This window comes from Hyperoodon ampullatus, assembly GCF_949752795.1.
Source record: "Hyperoodon ampullatus genome assembly, chromosome: 14".
Lineage (NCBI taxonomy): Eukaryota > Metazoa > Chordata > Mammalia > Artiodactyla > Ziphiidae > Hyperoodon > Hyperoodon ampullatus.
In genome coordinates this window covers 77,355,736-77,378,307 of record NC_136927.1, presented here as the reverse complement: position 1 = coordinate 77,378,307, position 22,572 = coordinate 77,355,736, and the positions used below count along the sequence as shown (strand labels likewise).

General features: G+C 43.1%; 1 protein-coding gene across 2 annotated transcripts in view; it reads left to right on the top strand.

Moving 5' to 3' along the window:
• The window catches only part of UBE2V1 (ubiquitin conjugating enzyme E2 V1), a gene marked incomplete at its 5' end in the record, with an annotated part of 33,186 nt that extends 14,352 nt beyond the window's left edge, over positions 1-18,834 (top strand). For both annotated transcript variants that reach the window (XM_079718944.1, XM_079718945.1), the window contains 3 exons: positions 6,047-6,195; positions 15,906-16,031; positions 17,306-18,834. In XM_079718944.1, the coding sequence (XP_079575070.1) occupies positions 6,047-6,195; positions 15,906-16,031; positions 17,306-17,452 (422 nt within the window). In that variant the 3' untranslated portion in view covers positions 17,453-18,834. The remainder of the gene's footprint in view (positions 1-6,046; positions 6,196-15,905; positions 16,032-17,305) is intronic.
• Between the last annotated feature and the right edge of the window lie 3,738 nt (positions 18,835-22,572).

Genomic DNA, 22,572 nt, shown 5'->3' with positions numbered 1-22,572 from the left:
TACAACGTTTATCGACCTTTATTTACCCTTACCCTCAGAGGGTTTAAAATATTCTCTGAGCTAAACCTAGGATGTTAGGGCTCAAAGGGATTTTTGAGAACAATTAGGTGACCTCGGATCTTGCAAAGTGGTGTCCCATAAGCAGAATCTGACCCACAGACATTTGGCCAGGGCAAAGGAGTGACTGTCCCCTTTAGACAGGATGTGTATTCTCCAGCTCACCTCAGTTCTTAACACTTCCTGTTGTTTTGAGCCAGACATTAAAGAAATCTGCAAAGCCATACCACTCTTCTCACTAGTTTAATTTTGTTCTTTGGAAAATATAGTTACATGTTATTTATCTTAACACATAATGGTTGGTTGTGGTTAGTTGTAAATGAATTAAATATTTTTATAATTTCTCAGTTTTAATTTTCTAATTTGGTCAATGTCAATAGCTATAACCCACATAAACAAAGGCTCTTTGAAGTCTTCAATAATTTTTAAGAGTGTAAAAGGGTCTTGAGACCAAAAAAGCTGAGAACTGCTATTCAAATGGAATAAATGCTTATCATAATTAACCAGTATATAGTACAATTATTTTGATATTCATATGTATATTCCAACTCCTGCTTGGAATATTTCTAGACTGCCTAATAGATGCTGGCCAATCCAGAATTTTTCATTTATTAAGCTGTTTTGATGCCTGTTTTATAATTGAATCAAATTGAATCATCCTGTAATGTCAGTACAGAAGTAACAACGAAAAGCTGACTTTGTCCTCTGTGGTGCTCATTTACTGTTCCAAATACTAACCTAAAATAAGTTTAAGTGACTAATTTGTTGTTGTGCAGTTGTGTATATGAGCTTTGCATGCTTTGTTTTTAAGTAATTAAATGTCTAATCCAATGGAAATACCTGTTGGAAGTGCAAGATTCATTACTAATATAATATTTTCCCCTACTTCAGAAGTCAAAAAAATCAAGCATCAGAAAGATATAAGTTGAATTCACTACCTGTTTTGAAATTAATAGCAATGAGCTTGTGATATTTGGATTAAGATTTCCTAATCAGGGGGACTTCCCTGGTGGTCCAGCAGTTAAGACTCTGCTTCCAGTGCAGGGGGCACGGGTTCGTTGCCTGGTCGGGAAACTATGATCCCACTTGCCGCGAAGCGTGGCCAAAAAATTAAAAAAAAAAAAAAAAGATTTCCTAATCAGACCTGGTTGTTAGATGAAGAGGGAATATTTCCACCTATAAGGATGTTCTTTGCTAAAGTTTACAAGAGGAACAGTTACACCTGAAATAATTAATCCAACCTGATTTAAAGATCTGACACAAAAAATAGCACATTTGGGGGAATTCCCTGGCAGTTCAGTGGTTAGGACTTGGCACTTTCACTGCTGGGACCCCGGGTTCAATCCCTGGTCGGGGAACTAAGATCCTGTAAACCGAGGAGCAGCAAAAAAAGAAAAGGAAAAAAAGCACATTTTTTATCTTGCCAAAGAGAGCAACTTGAAATAGAGGTCACATGTATAACTTCATTCAAGAGTGAAGGGCTGGGCTTCCCTGGTGGCACAGTGGTTGAGAATCTGCCTGCTAATGCAGGGGACACGGGTTCGAGCCCTGGTCCGGGAAGATCCCACATGCCACGGAGCAACTAGGCCTGTGAGCCACAACTACTGAGCCTGCGCGTCTGGAGCCTGTGCTCCACAAAAAGAGAGGCCGCGATAGTGAGAGGCCCACGCACCGCGATGAAGAGTGGCCCCCGCTTGCCACAACTAGAGAAAGCGCTCGCACAGAAACGAAGACGCAACACAGCAAAAATAAATAAATTAATAAACTCCTACCCCCAATATCATCTTTAAAAAAAAAAGAGAGTGAAGGGCTTAGCCATGGGAGCTATTGTACTTTGCTGTTGATTGTTTGACTTGAACAAGTTTTGGTAACACTAAAGAACACAGACCACTTAAAGTTAGTCACTTAGGGAATACTATGAAGTGAGATTCCCACTCTCAGAGAATCCTTGATCCTTATTTCAATCAGGTGTCACATAACTGAATCCCTAGAGAAGGTGAGGAAGCATGACTGATGTAACTTATCTGGGGAAGAGTGTTCCAGGCAAAGCGAATAGCAAGTGCAGTTTGATTGACATGGTTCCTAAGTGTTTTGTTGGTCAAATGACACAATCATGTTTTTTTTTTTAACATCTTTATTGGAGTATAATTGCTTGACAATGGTGTGTTAGTTTCTGCTTTATAACAAAGTGAATCAGTTATATATATACATATATCCCCATATCTCTTCCCTCTTGGGTCTCCCTCCCTCCCACCCTCCCTATCCCACCCCTCTAGGTGGTCACAAAGCACCGAGCTGATCTCCCTGTGCTATGCGGCTGTTTCCCACTAGCTATCTGTTTTACGTTTGGTAGTGTAGATATGTCCATGCCACTCTCACTTTCTCCCAGCTTCCCCTTCCCCCTCCCCCTCCCCATATCCTCAAGTCCATTCTCTAGCAGGTCTGCTCTTTATTCCCGTCTTGCCCCTAGGTTCTTCATGACCCTTTTTTTTTCCCTTAGATTCCATATATATGTGTTGGCATACGGTATTTGTTTTTCTCTTTCTGACTTAACTTCACTCTGTATGACAGATTCTAACAACCCAATCCAGAAACGGGCAGAAGACCTAAATAGGCATTTCTCCAAAGAAGATATACAGATTGCCAACAAACACATGAAAGAATGCTCAACATCATTAATCATTAGAGAAATGCAAATCAAAACTACAATGAGATATCATCTCACACTGGTCAGAAAGGCCATCATCAAAAAATCTACAAACAGTAAATGCTGGAGAGGGTGTGGAGATAAGGGAACCCTCTTGCACTGTTGGTGGGAATGTAAATTGATACAGCCACTATGGAGAACAGTATGGAGGTTCCTTAAAAAACTAAAAATAGAACTACCATACGACCCAGCAATCCCACTACTGGGCATATACTCAGAGAAAACCATAATTCAGAAAGAGTCATGTACCACAATGTTCATTGCAGCTCTATTTACAATAGCCAGGACATGGAAGCAACCTAAGTGTCCATTGACAGATGAATGGTTAAAGATGTGGCACATATATACAATGGAATGTTACTCAGCCATAAAAAGAAAGGAAATTGAGTTATTTGTAGTGAGGTATGGATGGATCTAGAGTCTGTCATACAGAGTGAAGTAAGTCACAATCGTGGTTTTTTAAAAAATCAGAAAATATGGAAAGGGGGGGTTGGAACCACCCATAATCCTTGCACCTAGAGATAACCAGGTTGCACCTAGAGATAATCTATCCAGGTTTCTTAAGATGTCACTTAGCATCTATATTAGTTTACTAGGGCTGCCATAACAGAATACCGCAGACTGGGTAGCTTAAACAATAGAAATTCAGAATTCTGGAGGCTAGAAGTCCAAGATCAAGGTATCAGCAGGTTTGATTTCTTCTGGCTTGCAGGTGGTTGCCTTCTCACTGGGTCCTCACATGGTCTTTACTCCATACAGATGTGCTACCTGTTGTTTCCTTGTGCATCTAAGTTTCCTCTTCTAGTAAGGACACCAGTCATATTGGATTAGGGCCCACCTTAATGGCCTCATTTTAACTTAATCCCCTCTTTAAAGGCTCTGTTTCCAAATATAGTCACATTCTGAGATGCTGGAACTTAGGTCTTCAACATACGAACTTGAGGAGACACAGTTCAGCCCATTACACCATCTGTGAACAAGTACCTCAGATATTTATCAGTCTTACTATCAGTACAATTCTGTGCTATTTGGATATTCATTTTTATTAGTGCAGGCTTATAAAGTAACCAATAGTAACAGCAGTAGTCATGCACAGTGATTTTTTTTCTCCTAAGCCAAATTAGGATTATTAAAGATTTAACTCTTTCTAAACAAAAGGCATTGAATTGTCTGGTTTTTTGCTTATACTGTCAACAAACAGCCTTCAGTTTCGCGTTTGCTGGAGGAGACTTAATCCAGTATAAGTGAATAATCCAGTTGGCTCTTCTGTGGATAAAAAATGCCAGTGTTTTCCAAACGGACCATTCAAGAATGCTTTCAGATTTTTCCTGTTTCCTTTCAAGTACCATCTGTGCTATTTAATATTTTTCTTCAGTCAGCTGACTCTTTTGCTTATGTTTATTTTAAAAGGAAAATTTTAACATAATCATAAAGGGGAAATTAGTTTAACATTACTTGCCCTAAATAAGTTATTCTTAAAAATAAATACATGACTGTAAAATGAAGTGTTCACTCATGTACCACCTGAAAAAAGGCTTGGGAGCCATAGTTGACTTCTCTTTTTCCCCCACCTCGTAGGCAATCTTGACAGCAGATCTTACCAGCTCAGACCTCTGAAATACCTAAAACTGTGCTACTTCTCACCACCTGCACTGCTATCACCCTGTTCCTTCACTGTTAACACCTGTGATCTTTTGCTGGGATTATTGCAATAGCCTTCTAGCTGTTTCTGCCCTAGCTCCCTTCACTGTACTCTTCATACAGCAGCCAGAGGGATCCTGTTAAAAACAAGTCAAAATCCTGTCATTCCTCTATTCAAAACTCCAGTGGCTTTTTAACAGTTGGAGTCCCTAATTTCCTACTGTTCTTCCATCTCACTGACTTGGTTTTAGCTCAGATGGCATCTTTGCTGTTCTTTGACACTCTGGGCAAGGTCGTACTGCAGGGCCTTTGCACCTGCTATTTCCTCTGACTGGAAGACTCTCCCCTCAGCTGCCGATAAGTCATGTTCCCTATTTAAAATTGTAACTCCCCCCACCAGTACTCTCTGCTCCAGAACACCACCATCTGTCATACTACATAACTTGCATGATTTGTATTTGTCTCCTTCTAGAATGTAAGCTCCATGAGGGCAGGCGTTTTTGTTTTGTTCACAGCTTATTTCCTGGTGCCTAGAAAAGTGCCTGATTTCCTCAGGTATTTATTCCAGTTGAATTAATAGTAACATGTGTTCCACACTTTGGGAAATACTGAGCTATACAGAGAACACCTCCCACAGCCTTGAGTCCCTCCAGTGGGCCTTTCTTCATAATCATATGTTAAGTGCTGCTTGGCTCTGAGAGTCTGGCCAGTTGGAGGCTCAGTAAAGAAAGCTTGTAACTTGCCTGGATCCTGAGTTTTCTCCTGAGGAATAGTCTAAATGCCAGGGGAAGAGGTGAGTGCGGGGAGAGGTAGGCAGGACTGGTTGGGAGAATAACATCCCCATCTGGGCCCCAGTACCTAGACTCTGTTCTGGAAGACACCCAGAAGCGGTGCAAGCCTCAGCCTGAACTTAGGTACAGTAGCCTGAACTTAGGTACAGTGGCATGAACCTGTGAGATGTGTTTGTGTGCTTGCTTCCATGAGCTACTTTCCAGGCTTTGGGATTTTGGGAAACAGGTAAAGCAGAGAACTGGCTGCCCTCTTAGCTTTTTCACAAGAGAGAAACTATGACTTAAATATTTGCAGTTTTTCATCCTTGCCGCCTTCTGTTGACTCTGAGTTGATCAAGAGGACACTGTTGTTACATGATAGGGCCAGGGCGTCTGTTCCTCCTAAGGTAGTTTGAGAGTCGTTCCAACAAATGAGCATGCCCTTAGACCCAGAGATGTAGAATAAGAACAAAACAAAAGAAATAGCCTCTTTTCTTCCAAGGCGCTTTTGTTAGCACTTTAGTTTTCATCTCAAACTATTGGGCCCAAATTAATCAACATTTCGGCTTGTAAACCCTTTATGAAGTTCGTCAAAGCTCCAGGGATGGGGGTGGGGTGTCTTTCTAGGTTCCGTCATCCAGCCCTGGTGTAGTCGTCACTTCACCTGTAACAAACCACGTGCCCCTTCCTTCTGGTTGTGCTGGTCAATACAGATAGCTTCGTAAGCAGCAAGCTTGAGGTACGACAACTTGCAGAAGTTTTTAGCACATAAGCATCTTTATTCTGACCTAGTGATAATGAGCAGCTAGCTCTAGGCTTACAAGTTCCCCTGGAGTTGCTAGTATCTTGAATTTCTTTCCATTTATTTTAGGAGTAAAAGTCCCTCGCAATTTCCGACTGTTGGAAGAACTCGAAGAAGGCCAGAAAGGAGTAGGAGATGGCACAGTTAGCTGGGGTCTAGAAGATGACGAAGACATGACACTTACAAGATGGACAGGGATGATAATTGGGCCTCCAAGAGTAAGCGTCGAGCTACCGCTATAAATGTCAATGTCTTAAATTCACTGTGCCTCCTTTTAAAAAATATTAGCCTTATCACGGAAAAAGCTCACCAATGGTATATTTTCTGAAATGTGGCTATTCTTTTTTGACCAGTTTCAGTTTATATATTTGAACCTCCTCTGATGCTGTTTAATCCCTCTAAATGGTAAGCAAAAACCTGTTTAGACTCATAGTGTGAATTTACATGACAATGTAGACAGTGAGGTTTGAGGTAATTGTACCCTCATGTAGTTTAGAACAAACTCCTGGGCTTCTCAAATAACAAGGCTCCAGGTACAGCCAGCATTCCTGAAGACAGTGTCCAACTGGACTTTGGAAAACCTTCATGGTTGTGGTTTTTATTCATTGTTTCCCAGTCCTGCCATGCGTCTGTATCCTAATTCATTGGGCCATTCAACAAAGGGTTATTGCCTGCCTGGTCTGCTCTGGTCTGTTCCAGGCTCTGTTGGGCCCAAAGACCGTTGCAAAGAAGACAAAGACAATGGGGATGGGGAACAGGACCTCTCTTTTAGAGCTCTGTGATTTTCGAGCATTCCCAGTCTTATAATGCCAGCTAACCTTTTTTTGTGGCACATAGTAAACCCCCCAGAAATGCCCTTTAATTCTCACAAGAGCCTGCTGTAAGGTGCTCCTGTTGCATAGTTGCATTCCATCTTCCAGATGAGGAAGCCAACTTGGAAAAGTCAGGGTACTCGCACAAACTCACATAGCTGATAATTCCCAAACCTCGTCTCACTCCAGAGCATGTGCTCCTAACCACTGTGCTATATTGTCTCCTTCCTATTTATATTTTGAGTTTTCATCTGTTCCCATTATAGAATTATCTAGTGTTAAGTAGTAATTTGATGTAGGAGTGAAGAAATAGATTGTAATAATGTGACACTTGTTTCAGACAAGCGGTAGGAGATTCTGCCTGAGTGTAGCAGGCCCTTTGCTGTGTCTGCTTGTGCTTAAGGGTGATGATGTTCGGTCATTCTTTTCACCTCGTGCAAGGCTCTGCACCAGCCTCTGGGAGATAGAAGGACACATGGGATGTGGCCCTGTCTGAACAAAGGAAGAGTGTGGTGCTCGCTCAGTGTTAGGACTCTTAGACTGTCATAAACACTCATGGTGAATGACTGGCTTTGATATTTAATGTTACTTTTTGAATCATTTTTGTGACCCTGTTGTTTTGTTTGGGGGGTTTTAAAAAAAATATTCAATCTGTTTTTACTCATTTCTTGATCTTTTTTTAATCTATGAAAATCGGGGTTTTCTGAATCTATTAAATACTGGGAAAAACCTTGATCTAGAAGGCTTGTTTCTTCATAAAGATCATTTGCTGTCTCTGAAAGTCCACTGTATAGTGATGGCTTCCTTCACTGCATTCTTATCTTCCTAAGAATGGTTTAGGTTTTTTGAAGATGAGAACCATTCTTCCCTTCTCTTTACTCTCCAGAGCACCTAGAAATGACTCAGAATGGGGTAGATGTTCAACAGATTTGTTAACAGACTGATTTTTAGGTTCTAACAAACTAAGAATGAACCAGCGTACAACATTGTGAATACACTAAATACCACTGAATTATATACTTAAACAAACAAATGAACAAATAAAATGAACACTAAGTTCTGTTGAAAATATGCTGTTCTACCTAAAACGTCTTAGATTACCCTGAGTTTCAGTTTACCTCTTTCCAAAGGGGGCTAACTTTTAATGAGTAGCTACAGTATGCAAGATACTTTCCATATATCCTTTACATCCTTTTTTTTTAATTGAGACATAATTCACAAACCATAGAATTCACTTACCATATATTCAAAATTGTGCAGCTGTCACTGATTTCAGAGCATTTTCATTACCCAAGAAAGAAACCCCATACCCTTTGGCAGTCACTCCCATTCTGCCTTCTACCAGCTCACTCCTTACCCTTGACAATCACTGTTTACTTTCTGTATCTATGCATTTGCCTGTTCTGGACATTTCATGTAATTGGAATCAATATGTGGTCTTTTGTGACTGGCTTTTACTTAGCATAATGTTTTCAGGATTCGTTCATGTTATAGCACTTATCAGTAGTTCATTCCTTTTTATGGCTGAATAATATTCTTTTGTATGGATATACCATATTTTGTTTATCCATTAATTAATTGATGGACATTTGGATTTTTTCCACTTTTTGCACATTATGAATAATACTGCTATGAACATTTGTATACAGGTTTTTATGTGGACAGATGTTTTCAGTTCTCTTAAGTATATACATAGGAGTGGAATTGTTGGATCATATGGTAACTGTTTAACATTTTAAACAACTGGCAAACTGTTTTCCGAAGTGGCTGCACTGCACCACTTTACATTCCCACCAGCAGTGCATGAGTGTATCAGTTTCTGTGCTCCCTCACCAATACTTGTTACTGTCTATCTTTTTACCCTTATAGTTTCTATTGCCCTGGCTCCCCAAGGTTAAAAGCAAAGTCATAAAAGGAACTACCTGCTTCTAGGTGCTTCCTGTGACCAGTCTATTTTATGATTAACCTACAGGGTATATGCTGTGCATCTGGAATATCAAGCTAATTATTAAAGCATCTAAATAGAGCTCTGAGTAGCTCATCTCCCTGTTGTATTTTTGTTATTGTATTACTCAGAATCTTCCACCAGTATTTAAAAGGTGTATACCATATGATCCAGCAGTTCTGCTAGGAATTTACTCAGCTTTTCTTGAATGTATTGCCCAAAAGCCTGTATGTACAAAATTATTTCATGCAGTGTTTTCAATAGTAGCAAAATATTGGAAGGCACCTCAGTATCTTTCAGTGGACCATATTATATACTGTTTAGCTTTTCAAAAGAATGAGACAGATTTATACGTGCTGAAATGGAGTGATCTTCATGATATTTAAGTGAAAAAAGGTACAAAGCAGTATACAGACTGTGCTGTCACTTGGGGTGGGGGTGGGTGAGGGAAGAGGAAGAGGCCAGACATACACTTGTGCTTCTGTGTGCTTAGAATACTTTTGGAAAACATAAAAGAAGCTGGTGACAGTAGTTGGCTTCAAAAGGGATTGCTGGCTGGGGTCAGGGTGGAAAGGAGGCTTATTTTTCACTGTATTTTTGTACTCTTTATGCTTTAATCATATGTGTGTGTTAGCTATTTGAAAAAAAAAAAAAAATATATATATATATATATATATCTTTTTTTTTTTTTTTTGAAAGCAAGTCCTCCAAACCTAAAAGTAAAGCTTCCCATCCAAGTGCCCCTTGCAAGATTCTGGCAAACATGTGACTGTCCACAGCATTAGACGTGGAGTCTTTCTACTCTGACCGTGAGGTGGTAACACTAGCCAGGTTATAGAGCAAAGTTTCTCAGCCTTGGCACTGTTGGCACATTGGGCTGGGTCAGTCTTTGTTTTGGAGCGGTCCTTTGCATTAGAGGGTGTTCAGCAGCTTCCCTGGTGTCTCCTCACTAGATGCCAGAAGCACCTCCCCAACCCTGTTGTGACAGTCATAAATGTCTCCAGGGGTTGCCTGACTCCCACCACTTCGGGAGTGGGACAGGGACAGGGACAGAAATTACCCTGGTTGAGAAGCACTGTTAGTACCTCTGGGGTTCTCCAAGATAGTGTTTGTATGTGTGGGTTAGAGTGTATTTATACACATACTTATCTAAAAGTATTGTATGCATGCTTAAGAACAAACAGAATTACAGGAGTGTGTGAAGTAAAAGGAAAGTGATCCTTTCCCCATTTCATTATACTCCCCACAGAATAAAAACTGATCATTTGGTGTGTGGTGTGTTTCTCCTGGCATTTGCTGTGGGTACACAAACAAATACATATCCTTTTTAATAAAAATGAGACCTTGCTATGCTTAATGTTTTGCAGCTTTATTTTTTTCTCCCCCTTAGCAGATGGTGGACATCTTTCCATATCAGTGCATATTTATCCATCTCTTTTTTAAAAGCTTTAAGTTACATGTCTGATAAATGAATATATTCTGGTAAAGTTTTTCAGACAGTACAGAGTAAGCAATTCTCTTTGTTCCCTTTAATTCTTTATGTCAGTCAGGAAGAGAAACCATACTAGGTATTTCAACAGAGAGAATTTAATATAGGAAGTTGATCAAATAGGTGTTGGACTGAAAAAAGCCAAAAAAGCACACTGGGGTAACACAAAGATAGCACAAAGCAATCAACACCGCCTGGGTCTGGGGGGATGGGTCAGGGGAGGCTGGGGCCATCGAAACCTAACACTTGGAGGACAGATACCCTCTGCTGTTAGTTCCTGTGGGGCCCAGCAGAGCTGGTTGGAGGAGCACTGAAAGGCCAGAAGCTGGAGACCAGAGACAGCTCTTGCTGCCAGGATGAGGGCCTCATGCCAGACTGACATTGGTGGGAACAGATAGCAAATGGGAAGAAGCGAATGCCTCCTTTCGCCTTTTTATTTTCTATTAGGATTGTGTGGTCAACTCAGCAGTTTAGTCTTTAGGCTGTAGAATATTCAGGTGGCACTATGATTGAATTAGAGAAATGAATAATTAATATTGCCTTCAGAGGGACCTATGGCTCACTCAGAAGGATACCCTCACTGATGAGAAGAGAGTTTTTGTACAGAGGAAAATTGTGTCTTGTCACTGTTTAGAGGGGTGTGTGTGCAGGTGCTGGTTAGTAAGCTCCAAGCCCACCTTTCCCTGCTCTGCTTTGGATCCTGGGGCTGGCACTCTGCAAACTACATTTTTCCTTTGTCAGCTGGCTTCCTGTTAGGCTCCACCAATCAGGACACAGGAGAGAGCCTGTAAGGCGGAGAGAAGAGACTTGTTCCTTCCTGTTTGCCTCTTGTTCTGTCTGCGCCACTCTGGTAATTGCCCTTCATCCTGGCATCAGCAGTGGGTTCCAGCCTCCAGCCTTTGAGGGCACCCCCAGCATCAGCCTCGCAGCACCCCCTCATTAGAGATCTGGGTTCAACTCTGGAGCCCTCTTCCTCTGAGCCTCTAGATCTGATCAACTCCAGCTTTGTTCCTTTGCCGCCCCAGCCTTAAGGGGGAACAAAGGGAATAATAAGCCTTAGCTAACCCAGAGGTGATACCTGCTCCCTGCGGTTACTCCCTCTGTGTTAGTTCAGGCTCCTCTTTTAAAGCTTTTTTCAGTCCAGTGACACCTGTTTAACCGATTCCCTATATTAAATACTCTGTTAAAATCCTAGTGTGGTGTCTTTTTTTCCCAGCTTTTCCCGAACTTTCAAATCCCCACTTTCCTCCCCAGATTAACTGTGAACAGTAGTTTGATGAGTCTCCTCTCACACCTCTTCCTGCACATTTACTACCTGTCCATGTCCTAAGTTGTTGAGATCTTCTCAGGCTCTACCTGGTCTCCCTTTTTTAGAGGGCCCATCCTTTATTCTAACATAGCATATGCCCACATTGCACATTAAACATACTTTTTATATAACTGTATCAGATTTGAACTGAGTAATGGTTGACTAGTTCACCTAGTGTCATCTTTCTTTTATATATTAATTTAGATTTTGTGCTTTGCATATTTTTGCAGCCAATACCTTTTTCCTTTTCTCACACCTCATACATCTTAGAAATACATTTTAAAAGAATGAAATTTTGCCATTTGAAACTACATGGATGTACCTGGAGGGGGTTATGCTTAGTGAAATAAGTTAGACAGAGAAAGACAAATACTGGATGTTAACACTTTTATGTGGAATCTAAAAAATAAACAAATGAATATAACAAAACCGAAACAGACTCACAGATACAGAGAACAAACTAGTGGTTACCAGTAGGGAGAGAGAAGGGAGGATGGGTAAAATAGGGGTAGGGGATTAAGAGATACAAACTACTGTGTATAAAATAAATAAAGCTACAAGGATGTGTTGTATAGCACAGGAAATGTAGCCAATATTTTATAATAACTTTAAATGGAGTATAATCTATAAAAATATTGAATCACTGTGTTGTACACCTGAAACTAATATTGTCAGTCAACTATACTGCAATATAAATAGATAAATAAGCAAACATTCATTGTATTTTATAATACTTTCAGATTTATAGAAAAGTTGCAAAGGTGGTGTAGAAAGAAAGTTCTGGTATACACCGCCCTACCCCAGTTTCCCTTATTGTTAACATGTTAGTACAGTACATTTGTTACAACCAATGAACCAATATTGATACATTATTAACTGAAGTCCATAATTTATTCAGGTGTCCTTAGCTTTTACCTTATGTCTGTTTGCTGTTCTAGAATCCTATCCAATGTACCACATTGTGTTTTGTTGTCATGTCCTAGGCTCCTTGTGCCTGTACAGTTTCAGGTTTTTCTTGGTTTTGTTGTCCTTGACAGTCTGGAGGAGACCTGGTCAAATATTTTGTAGAGTGTCTCCCTGTTTGAATTGGTCTGATGTTTTCCTCATGATCAAGCTAGATCTCACATATATATTTTAGGCCCAAGAAAAGTTTGTAATCTCTAGGCTCTGGGCATGTAGTGATCAATGGATGAAACAGCCTATGTACATATAAATATATCCAGAGTTGGAGGGAGGTGTCTGTCTGCTTCTATAGGTTGTACATAATCTGCAACTTGCTGGCTATACCAAGAGCTATGTCTTGGCATCCTTTGCAGGGGTGCGTGCGTGCGTGCGTGCATGCTTGCGTGTGTGTGTGTGTCTGGGCCTCAGCCTTTGAAAAGGCTACAGAGTATCCAGTTATAAGAGTATGCCTTATTTGTTTAGTCAGTCTCTTGCAGGTGGACATTTAGATTGTCTGCAGTATCAAAAATAACTAAACAGTGCTTCACCTTTTTGTACGAGTCCGTCTGTAGGAAATTCCTAGAAATGGTCTTGCTGGTCTGAGCACGCCTGTTTCAACATGTTGATAGGCACTGCCAAATTGCCCCGTGAAGCTCAAGCCATGACAACAAAGTTGTTCCATGATCAAATAATGAATCTTAAAGAGAGCAGTGTTCCTCACAGAGACAGAATGTTCTAGCAATTCTCCTTCAGGCACATTTCCTTTCCTCAATGAAACCTTTTTAGCAGGTCCTTGGAGCCCTCGTAATCAAAAGAGAAGAAAACCAGAACCTCATTTTCTATAACAGTTTTGCTTTGGGCTTTTTAGTGACCCTTCAGTGTCTCTGCTCACTTGACTTGAGGCACTTTTCACTGTGTTCCAGTGAAATTGCCAGTTGAACATAAGTGGTCAGAAATTCGATATTTCTCTTGTTCTAAGTTAGTCATAGCATGCATGTTTTTAAATTAGACTTTCATAGTGTCAAGAGTAACGTTAAGATTTAATCTATGTAATAATCAGAATCCTATTACTAAACTGCTTACCTTCTTAACCATTTTGATGCTGTTGTTAATAGAGTGATCAGTGACCTCTTATCAACACTGATAAGCCACAAACCATGCTGGCAGGTGAATAAATCGGTGCATCAGAGCCTCCAAAATGTAGTGTCAAATATTTTAACAGACTTTGTGATTTTGGTAATTACTGTGAGCCCCCAGGGACTTTTTTAATGTAAGAAATTGTCTTTGAATTGTGTGACAAAACCAGTGAGCAGGAATGCAGGACACACCCAGAGATGAATTTGGGATCCATGCAGTCAACAGATATTTATTGAGTGTGAGACTGTGTTAGGCGCTGAGGCTGGACCTTTTACCATATTTTCCATAAATCTGTACGGAAACCGTGCCACTCTTTGCTTCCTGCTTGTTACGTTTACTGAGTGAGTTTTTCTTTCTCTGAGGAAACTCCTTAATTGCAACAAGGTGTTCCTTTTATAAAAGCTTAAAGAGCAACATTCATTCATTCAACAAACAGTTGAATACCAGTTCAGTTGAGGCCCCTGCCCTCCTTGTTATGAGTTTAGTGAGGGGTGTCAGACACAAGACTGGGAGTCAGTCTTCAGACGAGGGGTCAGGAGGACACTGAGAGGAGTGAGCTGCAGTGTGCAGTGGGGCAGCTGGTATCAGGGCCCCGAGGAGAGAGGACCTGGGGCTGGATGAGGAGGGAGAAGAATAAACGGAGAGAAAGGCAGGGGTGCACAGGGTCCGCTCCAGGAACTGGGGCTTCCTTTCTTAGGTCACCAGGAAGCCATTGGAGGGGTTAAGCCACAGGAACGGTTTCCGGTTTTCAAAGGTCAGTCAGGCTGCTGTGTGGGGAGCAGATGCTAGGGGAGCGAGAGAGAAGGCAGAGACTTGGGGTGATTCAGATGATGTGCGGTGGTGGAGGAAAGTGGGTGGGTGTGGGATCTCTTCTGGAGGTAGAAGCTGAGACCTTTTGATGATTGGGAGGCAAGGGGTGAGGAAAAGGGGAATCATGGCTGGCTGCTAGGTTTTTGCCTTAACTGCTGGATGGTGCTGCTACTTATGAGGGAAGAAGAGAGGGGGGAGCATCTTGGGGGTGGGTGGAAATCCAGAATTGATTTTTGATTTTGTTATAGGTTGGGGTCCCTGTTAAGTGGATGTGAAGTTTCTATGCGTATATTAAGACTGCCTTCTGGATTTTAAAATATTAATATATGTCCCAGTTTTAAAATTAGGGACGGGCCACTATTTAGACATAATGTTTTCAAGCATTTAAATCACATCTTCTTTAATTTATTCCCCCCAAAGACCGCTAGATGTCACTGTTTACACAGGAGCCATTTCTCGTGCAGCATGCAGTGAGGAAGGGGCACTGGTGCCTGAGAGGGGAACCCAGAGGAGGGTGGTCCTTGCCCTCAAGGGGGCCAGTCTGATGGGGAGCTGTCACCCCTTGGTGTGGTCTTCAGACACGCAAATGATGATAATGCAACTTCATATAAGACAGAAAACTTGTGAAGTAGCCTTCTGTTTCATATGATGTTTGAACCGGGTCTTGAAGGTTGTGAAGTAGTCCAGGTTGGGGCACGGGGCTCTAGGCAGAAGGAACAGCCTGGGAAAATCAGCACATTCTGCTGTTCACTGGGTGGAAGTTAAAGGGAAAAGTTCCTTGGCTTAGGGGATCGGACCTTTCCAGTGTTTCTCAACAGAGGCACAGTTGGCATTTGGAGGACTATTTTTTTCCAGTGCAGGTCTGGCATCCTTGGCTCCCCACCTCACGTACTAAATGCCAGTAATCTCTCAGGTCATCATAAAAACAGCAGGGAGAGATGATGGCACCTACAGCTGAGGTCCCTTTCACAGAGCACAACCCGGAAGGGGTGATGAAGTGGGAAGCGACTCTCCTGTCTCTCCCCCACCCCCACCTTGTGCTTCGTTTTGAAGTTCTCTCAAGAGTTACCTGTTCTGTGCTTTGTACATGGTGGTATTTAATGCACTGGCTGCTGATCCCCGCATGAGTAGACATCTGGTGTGACTTCCCAGAATGAAGAAGGCCTGTTACACACCATTTCCCAGACCGTAGAAAAATTAACATAAAAACAAGTCCATCTGATTGGGCTTAATAACACTAGCAGAAACTTCAGTGATAACGAGCTTAAATTTTCTGCCTTCTTTATATTCCCCCCCCCAGGCCAGGATTCATATACACCAGTGTAAGGACTAATTACTGCTAACTTATCAAATAACAAGTAGACTTTGTGTAATGGAAGCAGATGCACCGGTTCTGCAGTCAGGAATAAATGAGGTTTCAGAAGTTCTACCTTTTTGAATTCTTTGTAATTGCCTGACATGGCTGTACCCTTTTTTTTTTCCAGACAATTTATGAAAACCGAATATACAGCCTTAAAATAGAATGTGGACCTAAATACCCAGAAGCACCCCCCTTTGTAAGATTTGTAACAAAAATTAATATGAATGGAGTTAATAGTTCTAATGGAGTGGTAAGTTGTTTTTCCTGCCCCGTCTTGTTCTCTGGGGTTCTCTGAAAAATGCTCTGTCCTTTAATATCAGGGGCACTTTGGGCCGGAGTCCATATGTTAATTGGTTATTTGATGATAAAATATATTGCAGTATGAACATGTGCAGATTTGGGGTGAGGGCCTGTTTCCCAATTGTGTTTAACCACAACTTACACGGCATTTACTCTGGCCTGTAGTACTCAGCACTGTGCCGGTCACTTCGAGATAAGAGCTCATTCAGTCCTGATACACACCCAAGAGGGAGAGCGGTGAGGAAACCGAGGTGAAAGAGCTTGCCCAAGGTCACACTGTGACCTCATGGGCCTTATTTGGGGACGACATACGATTGTTTTCCTCTAATGGTCTTGCTTTTTTAACTTATTTTTACCACCATCTGCACTGCCATAAATGGAAACCAGTCTCATTTGTCGTAAGAAGGCAGTAACGGCAATGGTAAATATTACAAAAGCAAAGCAAAGTTGGTAAATTCTTCCTCCATATGTTGCTTGCCTAAGGTTTTTGAGCCTCTGAGGCCTGCTCTCTTGTTCAGAGGGGAGATCAGCAAGTATTAAAGGGTGCTGCATATTAGCATTGCATGAGCTAGTAAGCCTTCTGCTTTGAGGTATTCAGAAGACTTGAAAGAAAATTGAAAAGAGATGAGCCTTGTTACTGTGTTCAGTGTTTAGTGTTGTCTTTGAGTTCCACCTGAAGTCCTGAACCCAGGACTCAGCTCACACTTTGGGAAATTTCTTGGGGAATGCTACACTAACTTGAGGGGGTATGGCTCTGAGGAAGGCCCTGGTCATCAGAGCCTGGGTCCTCACCACCCATTGCTTGTGGTCTCCCTACTGCCCGGTACCTCTTCATCGCCCACAACCTGGGCGTAACGTTGAGAGGGGCCAGGCCCTGAGCAGTAGCAGCAGCCAGCCCAGGGGCAGCTCAGGTCGTTGTTTCAGAGCCAGTTGGGTTGAGTCTCACCAAGTGTCAGTGCCATTTCTCTAAAGGTGGCTTTACTTATTCATAATTTCCTTCTCCCACACAGTGGGGGTTTGGGGCACAAAAAGGGAACAACAGACTAACTGGAGGGAGGGAATCCTGTGGGTATTCTGCACGTCAGCTACCACTGTGTGATCAGCATGTTCAACTTGAAAAATGCATTTTACTCACGTTTCTGCTGAAGCTTAGCTCCAGCTTTTACCACTTTTCTTCTGTTTGAGAGCCTGACGGTAATTTGTTCTTTGTTTGCCTTTCTGTAGGTGGACCCAAGAGCCATATCAGTGCTAGCAAAATGGCAGAATTCATATAGCATCAAAGTTGTCCTGCAAGAGCTTCGGCGCCTAATGATGTCTAAAGAAAACATGAAACTCCCTCAGCCTCCTGAAGGACAGTGTTACAGCAATTAATCAAGAAGAAAAACCACAGGCCCTCCCCTACCCCCCATTCGATTTAAGCAGTCTTCATTTTCCACAGTAGTAAATTTTCTAGATACGTCTTGTAGACCTCAAAGTACTGGAAAGGAAGCTCCCATTCAAAGGCAGTTTATCTTAAGATACTGTAAATGATACTAATTTTTTGTCCATTTGAAATATATAAGTTGTGCTATAACAAATCATCCTGTCAAGTGTAACCACTGTCCACATAGTTGAACTTCTGGGATCAAGAAAGTATATTTAAATTGATTCCCATCGTAACCGGTGGGGCACATCTAACTCAACTGTGAAAAGACACACCACGCAATCACCTTGCTGCTGATTACATGGCCTGGGGTCTCTGCCTTCTCCCCTTCCCCTCCCCCTGCCTCTTCCCTCTCTGCAACAGCCCCCCAGCTTGGGGTGGCTTCTTAGAGTAGATGTAAGGGTTTCAGGTCACAGCCTGTGGGACTCCTGCTGGGTGTGGGGGATGCTTCGTCTGCACCCCTGGTTTCTTTCTTTAAGTCTTAAATGCTGCCCCCCTTCCAGGCCCCCATCCTCTTCCCACTCTCCACTACCACCCTTGGCCGAAGCATAGATTGTAAGCCCCTCGGCTCCCCTCTGAAATTGGCCTTTGGTGAGGAATTCAGGGCTTTCCCCATATCTTCTCCCTCCACCTTAATCGAGGGGTGCTGCTTTGTCCTTCCTCCTCAAGTCCCTTTTTGCACCATCACCACCCGACACTTTCCATGACACTTCCTTGCTTTGGCCAGAAGCCGTCAGGTAAGGTTGGAAAGCATATCTGACCTCCCTCATTTAGTTTTGGAACCACACTTCCTCAGTGCCCACCAGCCTGGGAAATGAATATTGGGTCCTCAGCCCTGCCACCCTCTGTTGTCATCATCAGCTGATACGTTTTTTTAGCTCAGGTTTTGATAAGGTGAAAAGAACAGTCACCAGGGTCACAGACCTGCCAGCTCTCAAAGTCCTTGGTGGTTAAACTTGGAGAAAGGCCACAGAAGACACTTGTAAGCACACACGGTCCCTCTGAATGAATTGTTTTCTTTTCCTGTAATTGCTTTTGCTTTTAAAAATTGAAGAAGTTTTAAACAGGGCTCTCATTTGGTCATCCTTGCAATCCATTTGGGTCTAGTTTGGAATCTGACAACTGGAACAAAAAGAACCATGAACTCGGTGCACACTTTGGTTTCGGTGCTGCTGCTTCTCTCGGTCCTCAGCAGGGATAAGAAAGAACTCGGTGTGCACGGCAGATCCCCGGAATTCCTGGCCAATGGCTGCGTTTTTCCACTTTTCTGTTCAGGACCACTAAATGCTGAGATGTTGGACGCATACCGAAATAAAAGCAATTCATTGTGTTCTAAGTTTTTTTTTTTTTTTTTTTTAACTTAGTGTTTGTGTAAAGCCACCTTTTGAAGCAGCAACTATCAAGTCTGAAAAGCAATTGATGTTTCCATTCATCTTTTTCTGGGGAAAACCTTAGTTCTAAGGATTTAACATCCTGTAAGTAAAGTTTAACATAACAGTATTCCATAGGTAGACTTTTTATTGTCAGACCATTGCCTGATTTTAATATAATAAAAAGTGTGCGTTAATATTTAAGAAGCTGTGCTCTTCTTCCTCTTGGCATATAATTTATTCAGTAATAGAATTTAATGTCTTTGGGATTCAGTTTGACCTCCTAAAGCAGGAGTCGGCAAACATTTCCTATGATGGGCCCAAGTCAGTAAATATTTAGGCTTTTTTTCTTTCTTTCTTTCTTTTGGCCATGCCGCACAGCTTGTGGGATCTTAGTTCCCCGACCAGGGATTGAACCCAGGCCCTCGACAGAGCGCGGAGTCCTAACCACTGGACCTCCAGGGAATTCCCAAATAGTTAGGCTTTATCGTCCAAGAGGCAAAATCAAAGAAATTACGTGAGTATTTATGTAACGAGAGAAAACAAATTTCCACAATTTTTTGGATGAAATTCAAAACATCATAATTGAGTACAGTTTCTATAATGTTACAGGTATACTAAGAAGAATGAAATGCTTTTAGGGGATAACATTTAATTGGGATTCAAAGTTAGTATTCCCCATTATCAAATCTATTGCAAATGTTCATCTATAAAAATCTTTCTTCATTTGAGGGGCCGTATGAAACCAGGCAGTGGGCCAGATTTGGCCCATGGACCATAGTTTGCCAACCCCTGCCATAAAAGATTGAGTGAAAAAAAGGGTTGTGGTCTTCCCTCTTTCCTTTAATTTAAGTAGCTTTGTGGGGGGCTTCCCTGGTGGCGCAGTGGTTGAGAATCTGCCTGCCAGTGCAGGGGACACGGGTTCGAGCCCTGGTCTGGGAAGATCCCACATGCCGCGGAGCAGCTAGGCCCGTGAGCCACAACTACTGAGCCTGCGCGTCTGGAGCTTGTGCTCTGCAACAAGAGAGGCCGTGACAGAGGCCCGCACACCGCGATGAAGGGTGGCCCCAGCTCGCCGCAACTAGAGAAAGCCCTTGCACGGAAACGAAGACCCAACACAGCCAAAAATAAATTAATTAATTAATTTAAAAAAATTATAAGTAGCTTTGTGGGACACTAGCTGCTAAGTCTCCACTAGTACCTACTTATTGGCTGGATGTAGTTTTCTGGCTGAAAAAGAAAATAGAATTTTCCCATGTGTTTCTAGTGTTTGAAACAAGAGTTCTGATCTGATTGACAGTTTGTCTACCCTCTCCTGTGTGAGAAGTGGAAACACGTCGGCGGCTGTTTCTACTTAGGATTTGCACTTCTGCTGTGGTCCCAGCCACCAGTAGGCACCACCTTGGTGTCCGGTGCCAGGAGCCAGGTCATCCCTTGTGGCCACTGGGGCTGGACCTGACTTCATGGAGGGCGTCAGGTTGTTCCTAACAGGCCACCCTCCAGAAAGTGCTGCCAGAATTTCTGCCAAATGGTCCTTAGGAATCTGTCCTCTGGAGCAAATCGCTGCGTTTCAAGCTCCCCTGAAAGGGGATCGGGCCAGAGACATTTGTGAGCTCTTCACCCTCAGTTCTCTCAAGGGAGAAAGAAGATGGGAGGTTCTAAAATTATTTCAAAGTTCTACTGGAAAGCCCCAAAGCAGAGTCAGGGCGGCAGCTCTTCTGTGCAGTGACTTCCAGAGAGGAAACAAGTCCCATCTGAAATCCGAGACTCTGCACCTGTTACCCTCTTAGCGGACTACAGGGAACTGGGCCTAGAGCTTCAGGAACTCAACCAGAGCCTTCTGTGACAACCGTTTGAAGCTTTGGTCTGTGTTTATGTCCCACAGTCGTGTGATTTGCTCCTCATCTTTGCTGGTGCGTTCACAGGTGGTCTTAAGTTTACAGCCTAAACTTAGGGCAGAGAAGAAGCGCTCGTCTGAGGTGCCAGGTGGCCTCCGATCCCCAGCTCCTGCCAGGTCTCTGCTCTTGAGAGAAGATACTTCCACTGTTCCTTTTCACTGTGCAGAACTGCACGGAGCGGAGACGTCTTCACAGTGACCTGACAATGCTGGGGGGAAGCACCCCCTTCTGATCGACCTACAGCAAACCAGCAAGGGGTCTCCACTGCCACGTGACCTCTGGCCACGACCTTGTGGTGAGGGCAGTGCCCTTGAGCTGCTTCTCTGCTGAGAAAGTTCTTAGGCCCTTCGGGTGGAGGCACCACCACTGCCTCCAGTTGTGATGTAGCAACGTGGATTGTGTCGAGTCAACGGCATGGGCCCTGCGGAGTGTCTGCTCCTCTGCCTGGCTGCCAGCCAGTCCCTGCCTGGCCTCTTGCCCTTCCCCCCCATGGCCAGTGGACACTCAGTCACGTTCCCTTTCCTTGCCTGTGCCAGATCCACAGAACCCCGTGAAGGACTTGGGACATGGTGTCAAGGATTTCAGCAGAGGAGAACATTCTAAGGATGGGCAGCGTGTGAAAGCATCTCTTTCCATGCGAGAAATGAGCTACTGGGGTGGGCTCTGTGGGCAGCACGTGGCTCTGAGCTATAGGGGTGACACCTGGACGTACCTCAAAGGCTTTCTCATGGCGGTCACATAAAGTTGGCTGCTGTGTTTTAGAGCTGTTGGCACGTTGGCTGCAGGTGGCCTTGGAAGAGGGGACATCTTTGCACTTAGTGCCAGCCTCGCTGCTGCTGGCCCTGGCACCGTGAACAGGAAGGCACTGGCCATATCTCTGGGGTTCCGCCACGTGTCTGATGAAGGTGCTCCTCGGTGCTGCGGATGTGGGCTGAGTGAATGCCAGATCTTTTTTTTTAATTGGAGTATAGTTGATTTACAGTATTATTCATATATTAATTTTAGGTGTAATCTTTCTGATACAGATTTTTATGTGAAATCTCCCAACATTAGTGTGTCAAGCTGATACACTTTTTTCATTCCCATGTAGAACAGTACATGGCAGCTTGCTGGCCACAGTTGAGGCCTCCAAACATAAGGCTCCATCACCAGCTGTATCTTGTCCTCCCAAGATTGTCATCTTGGTGGCCTTTGACTTCTGGGAGGCCTGCAGTCCTGGAAGCTTTGCCCAGGGACGTGCAGTGGGTCCCCAGAGCGTGGGCAGCACTACCTGTGGCCCAGGTGGAAGGTGCCAAGTAACGCTGGGCTGCTGCCGGATCCCCGGGAAACAGACCCACATTTCATTGAGTCTGAGATGCCGTCCGCTGTGAGATGCACCATGATTTCATGTACTACCAAGAAAAAGAAGGCTGCCAATCATAAGGGTGAGACGCTACTGATCGTAAGGAACGTCCCAGTTCCAGAAACGTTAAGATGTAAAAGTGTCCATTTTAGGTTTGGCGAGAAGTAGGGTGTCTTGTCAGTTGTGCTAAGGACAGAGGTGGCAGCCACCCTGGCAGTGAAGGACGGAGACCACATCACATCCCCTGCTAAAAAATTAACCTGCCCCTTACACTATGATGAGAAATCTGAGCTGGAGACCCCATTTTTATTTTGACTAAAGAGAGACTACACGAACCTAGACTGTACTTCAAACAACACAAGGGAATAGAATGGAAGATGAAGTTCCCGCCGCTTCTGACCATCCTCTCAAGGCGAAGCCCTGAGTGTTTGGGTCCCTCGGAGGTCAAGCATGCATGT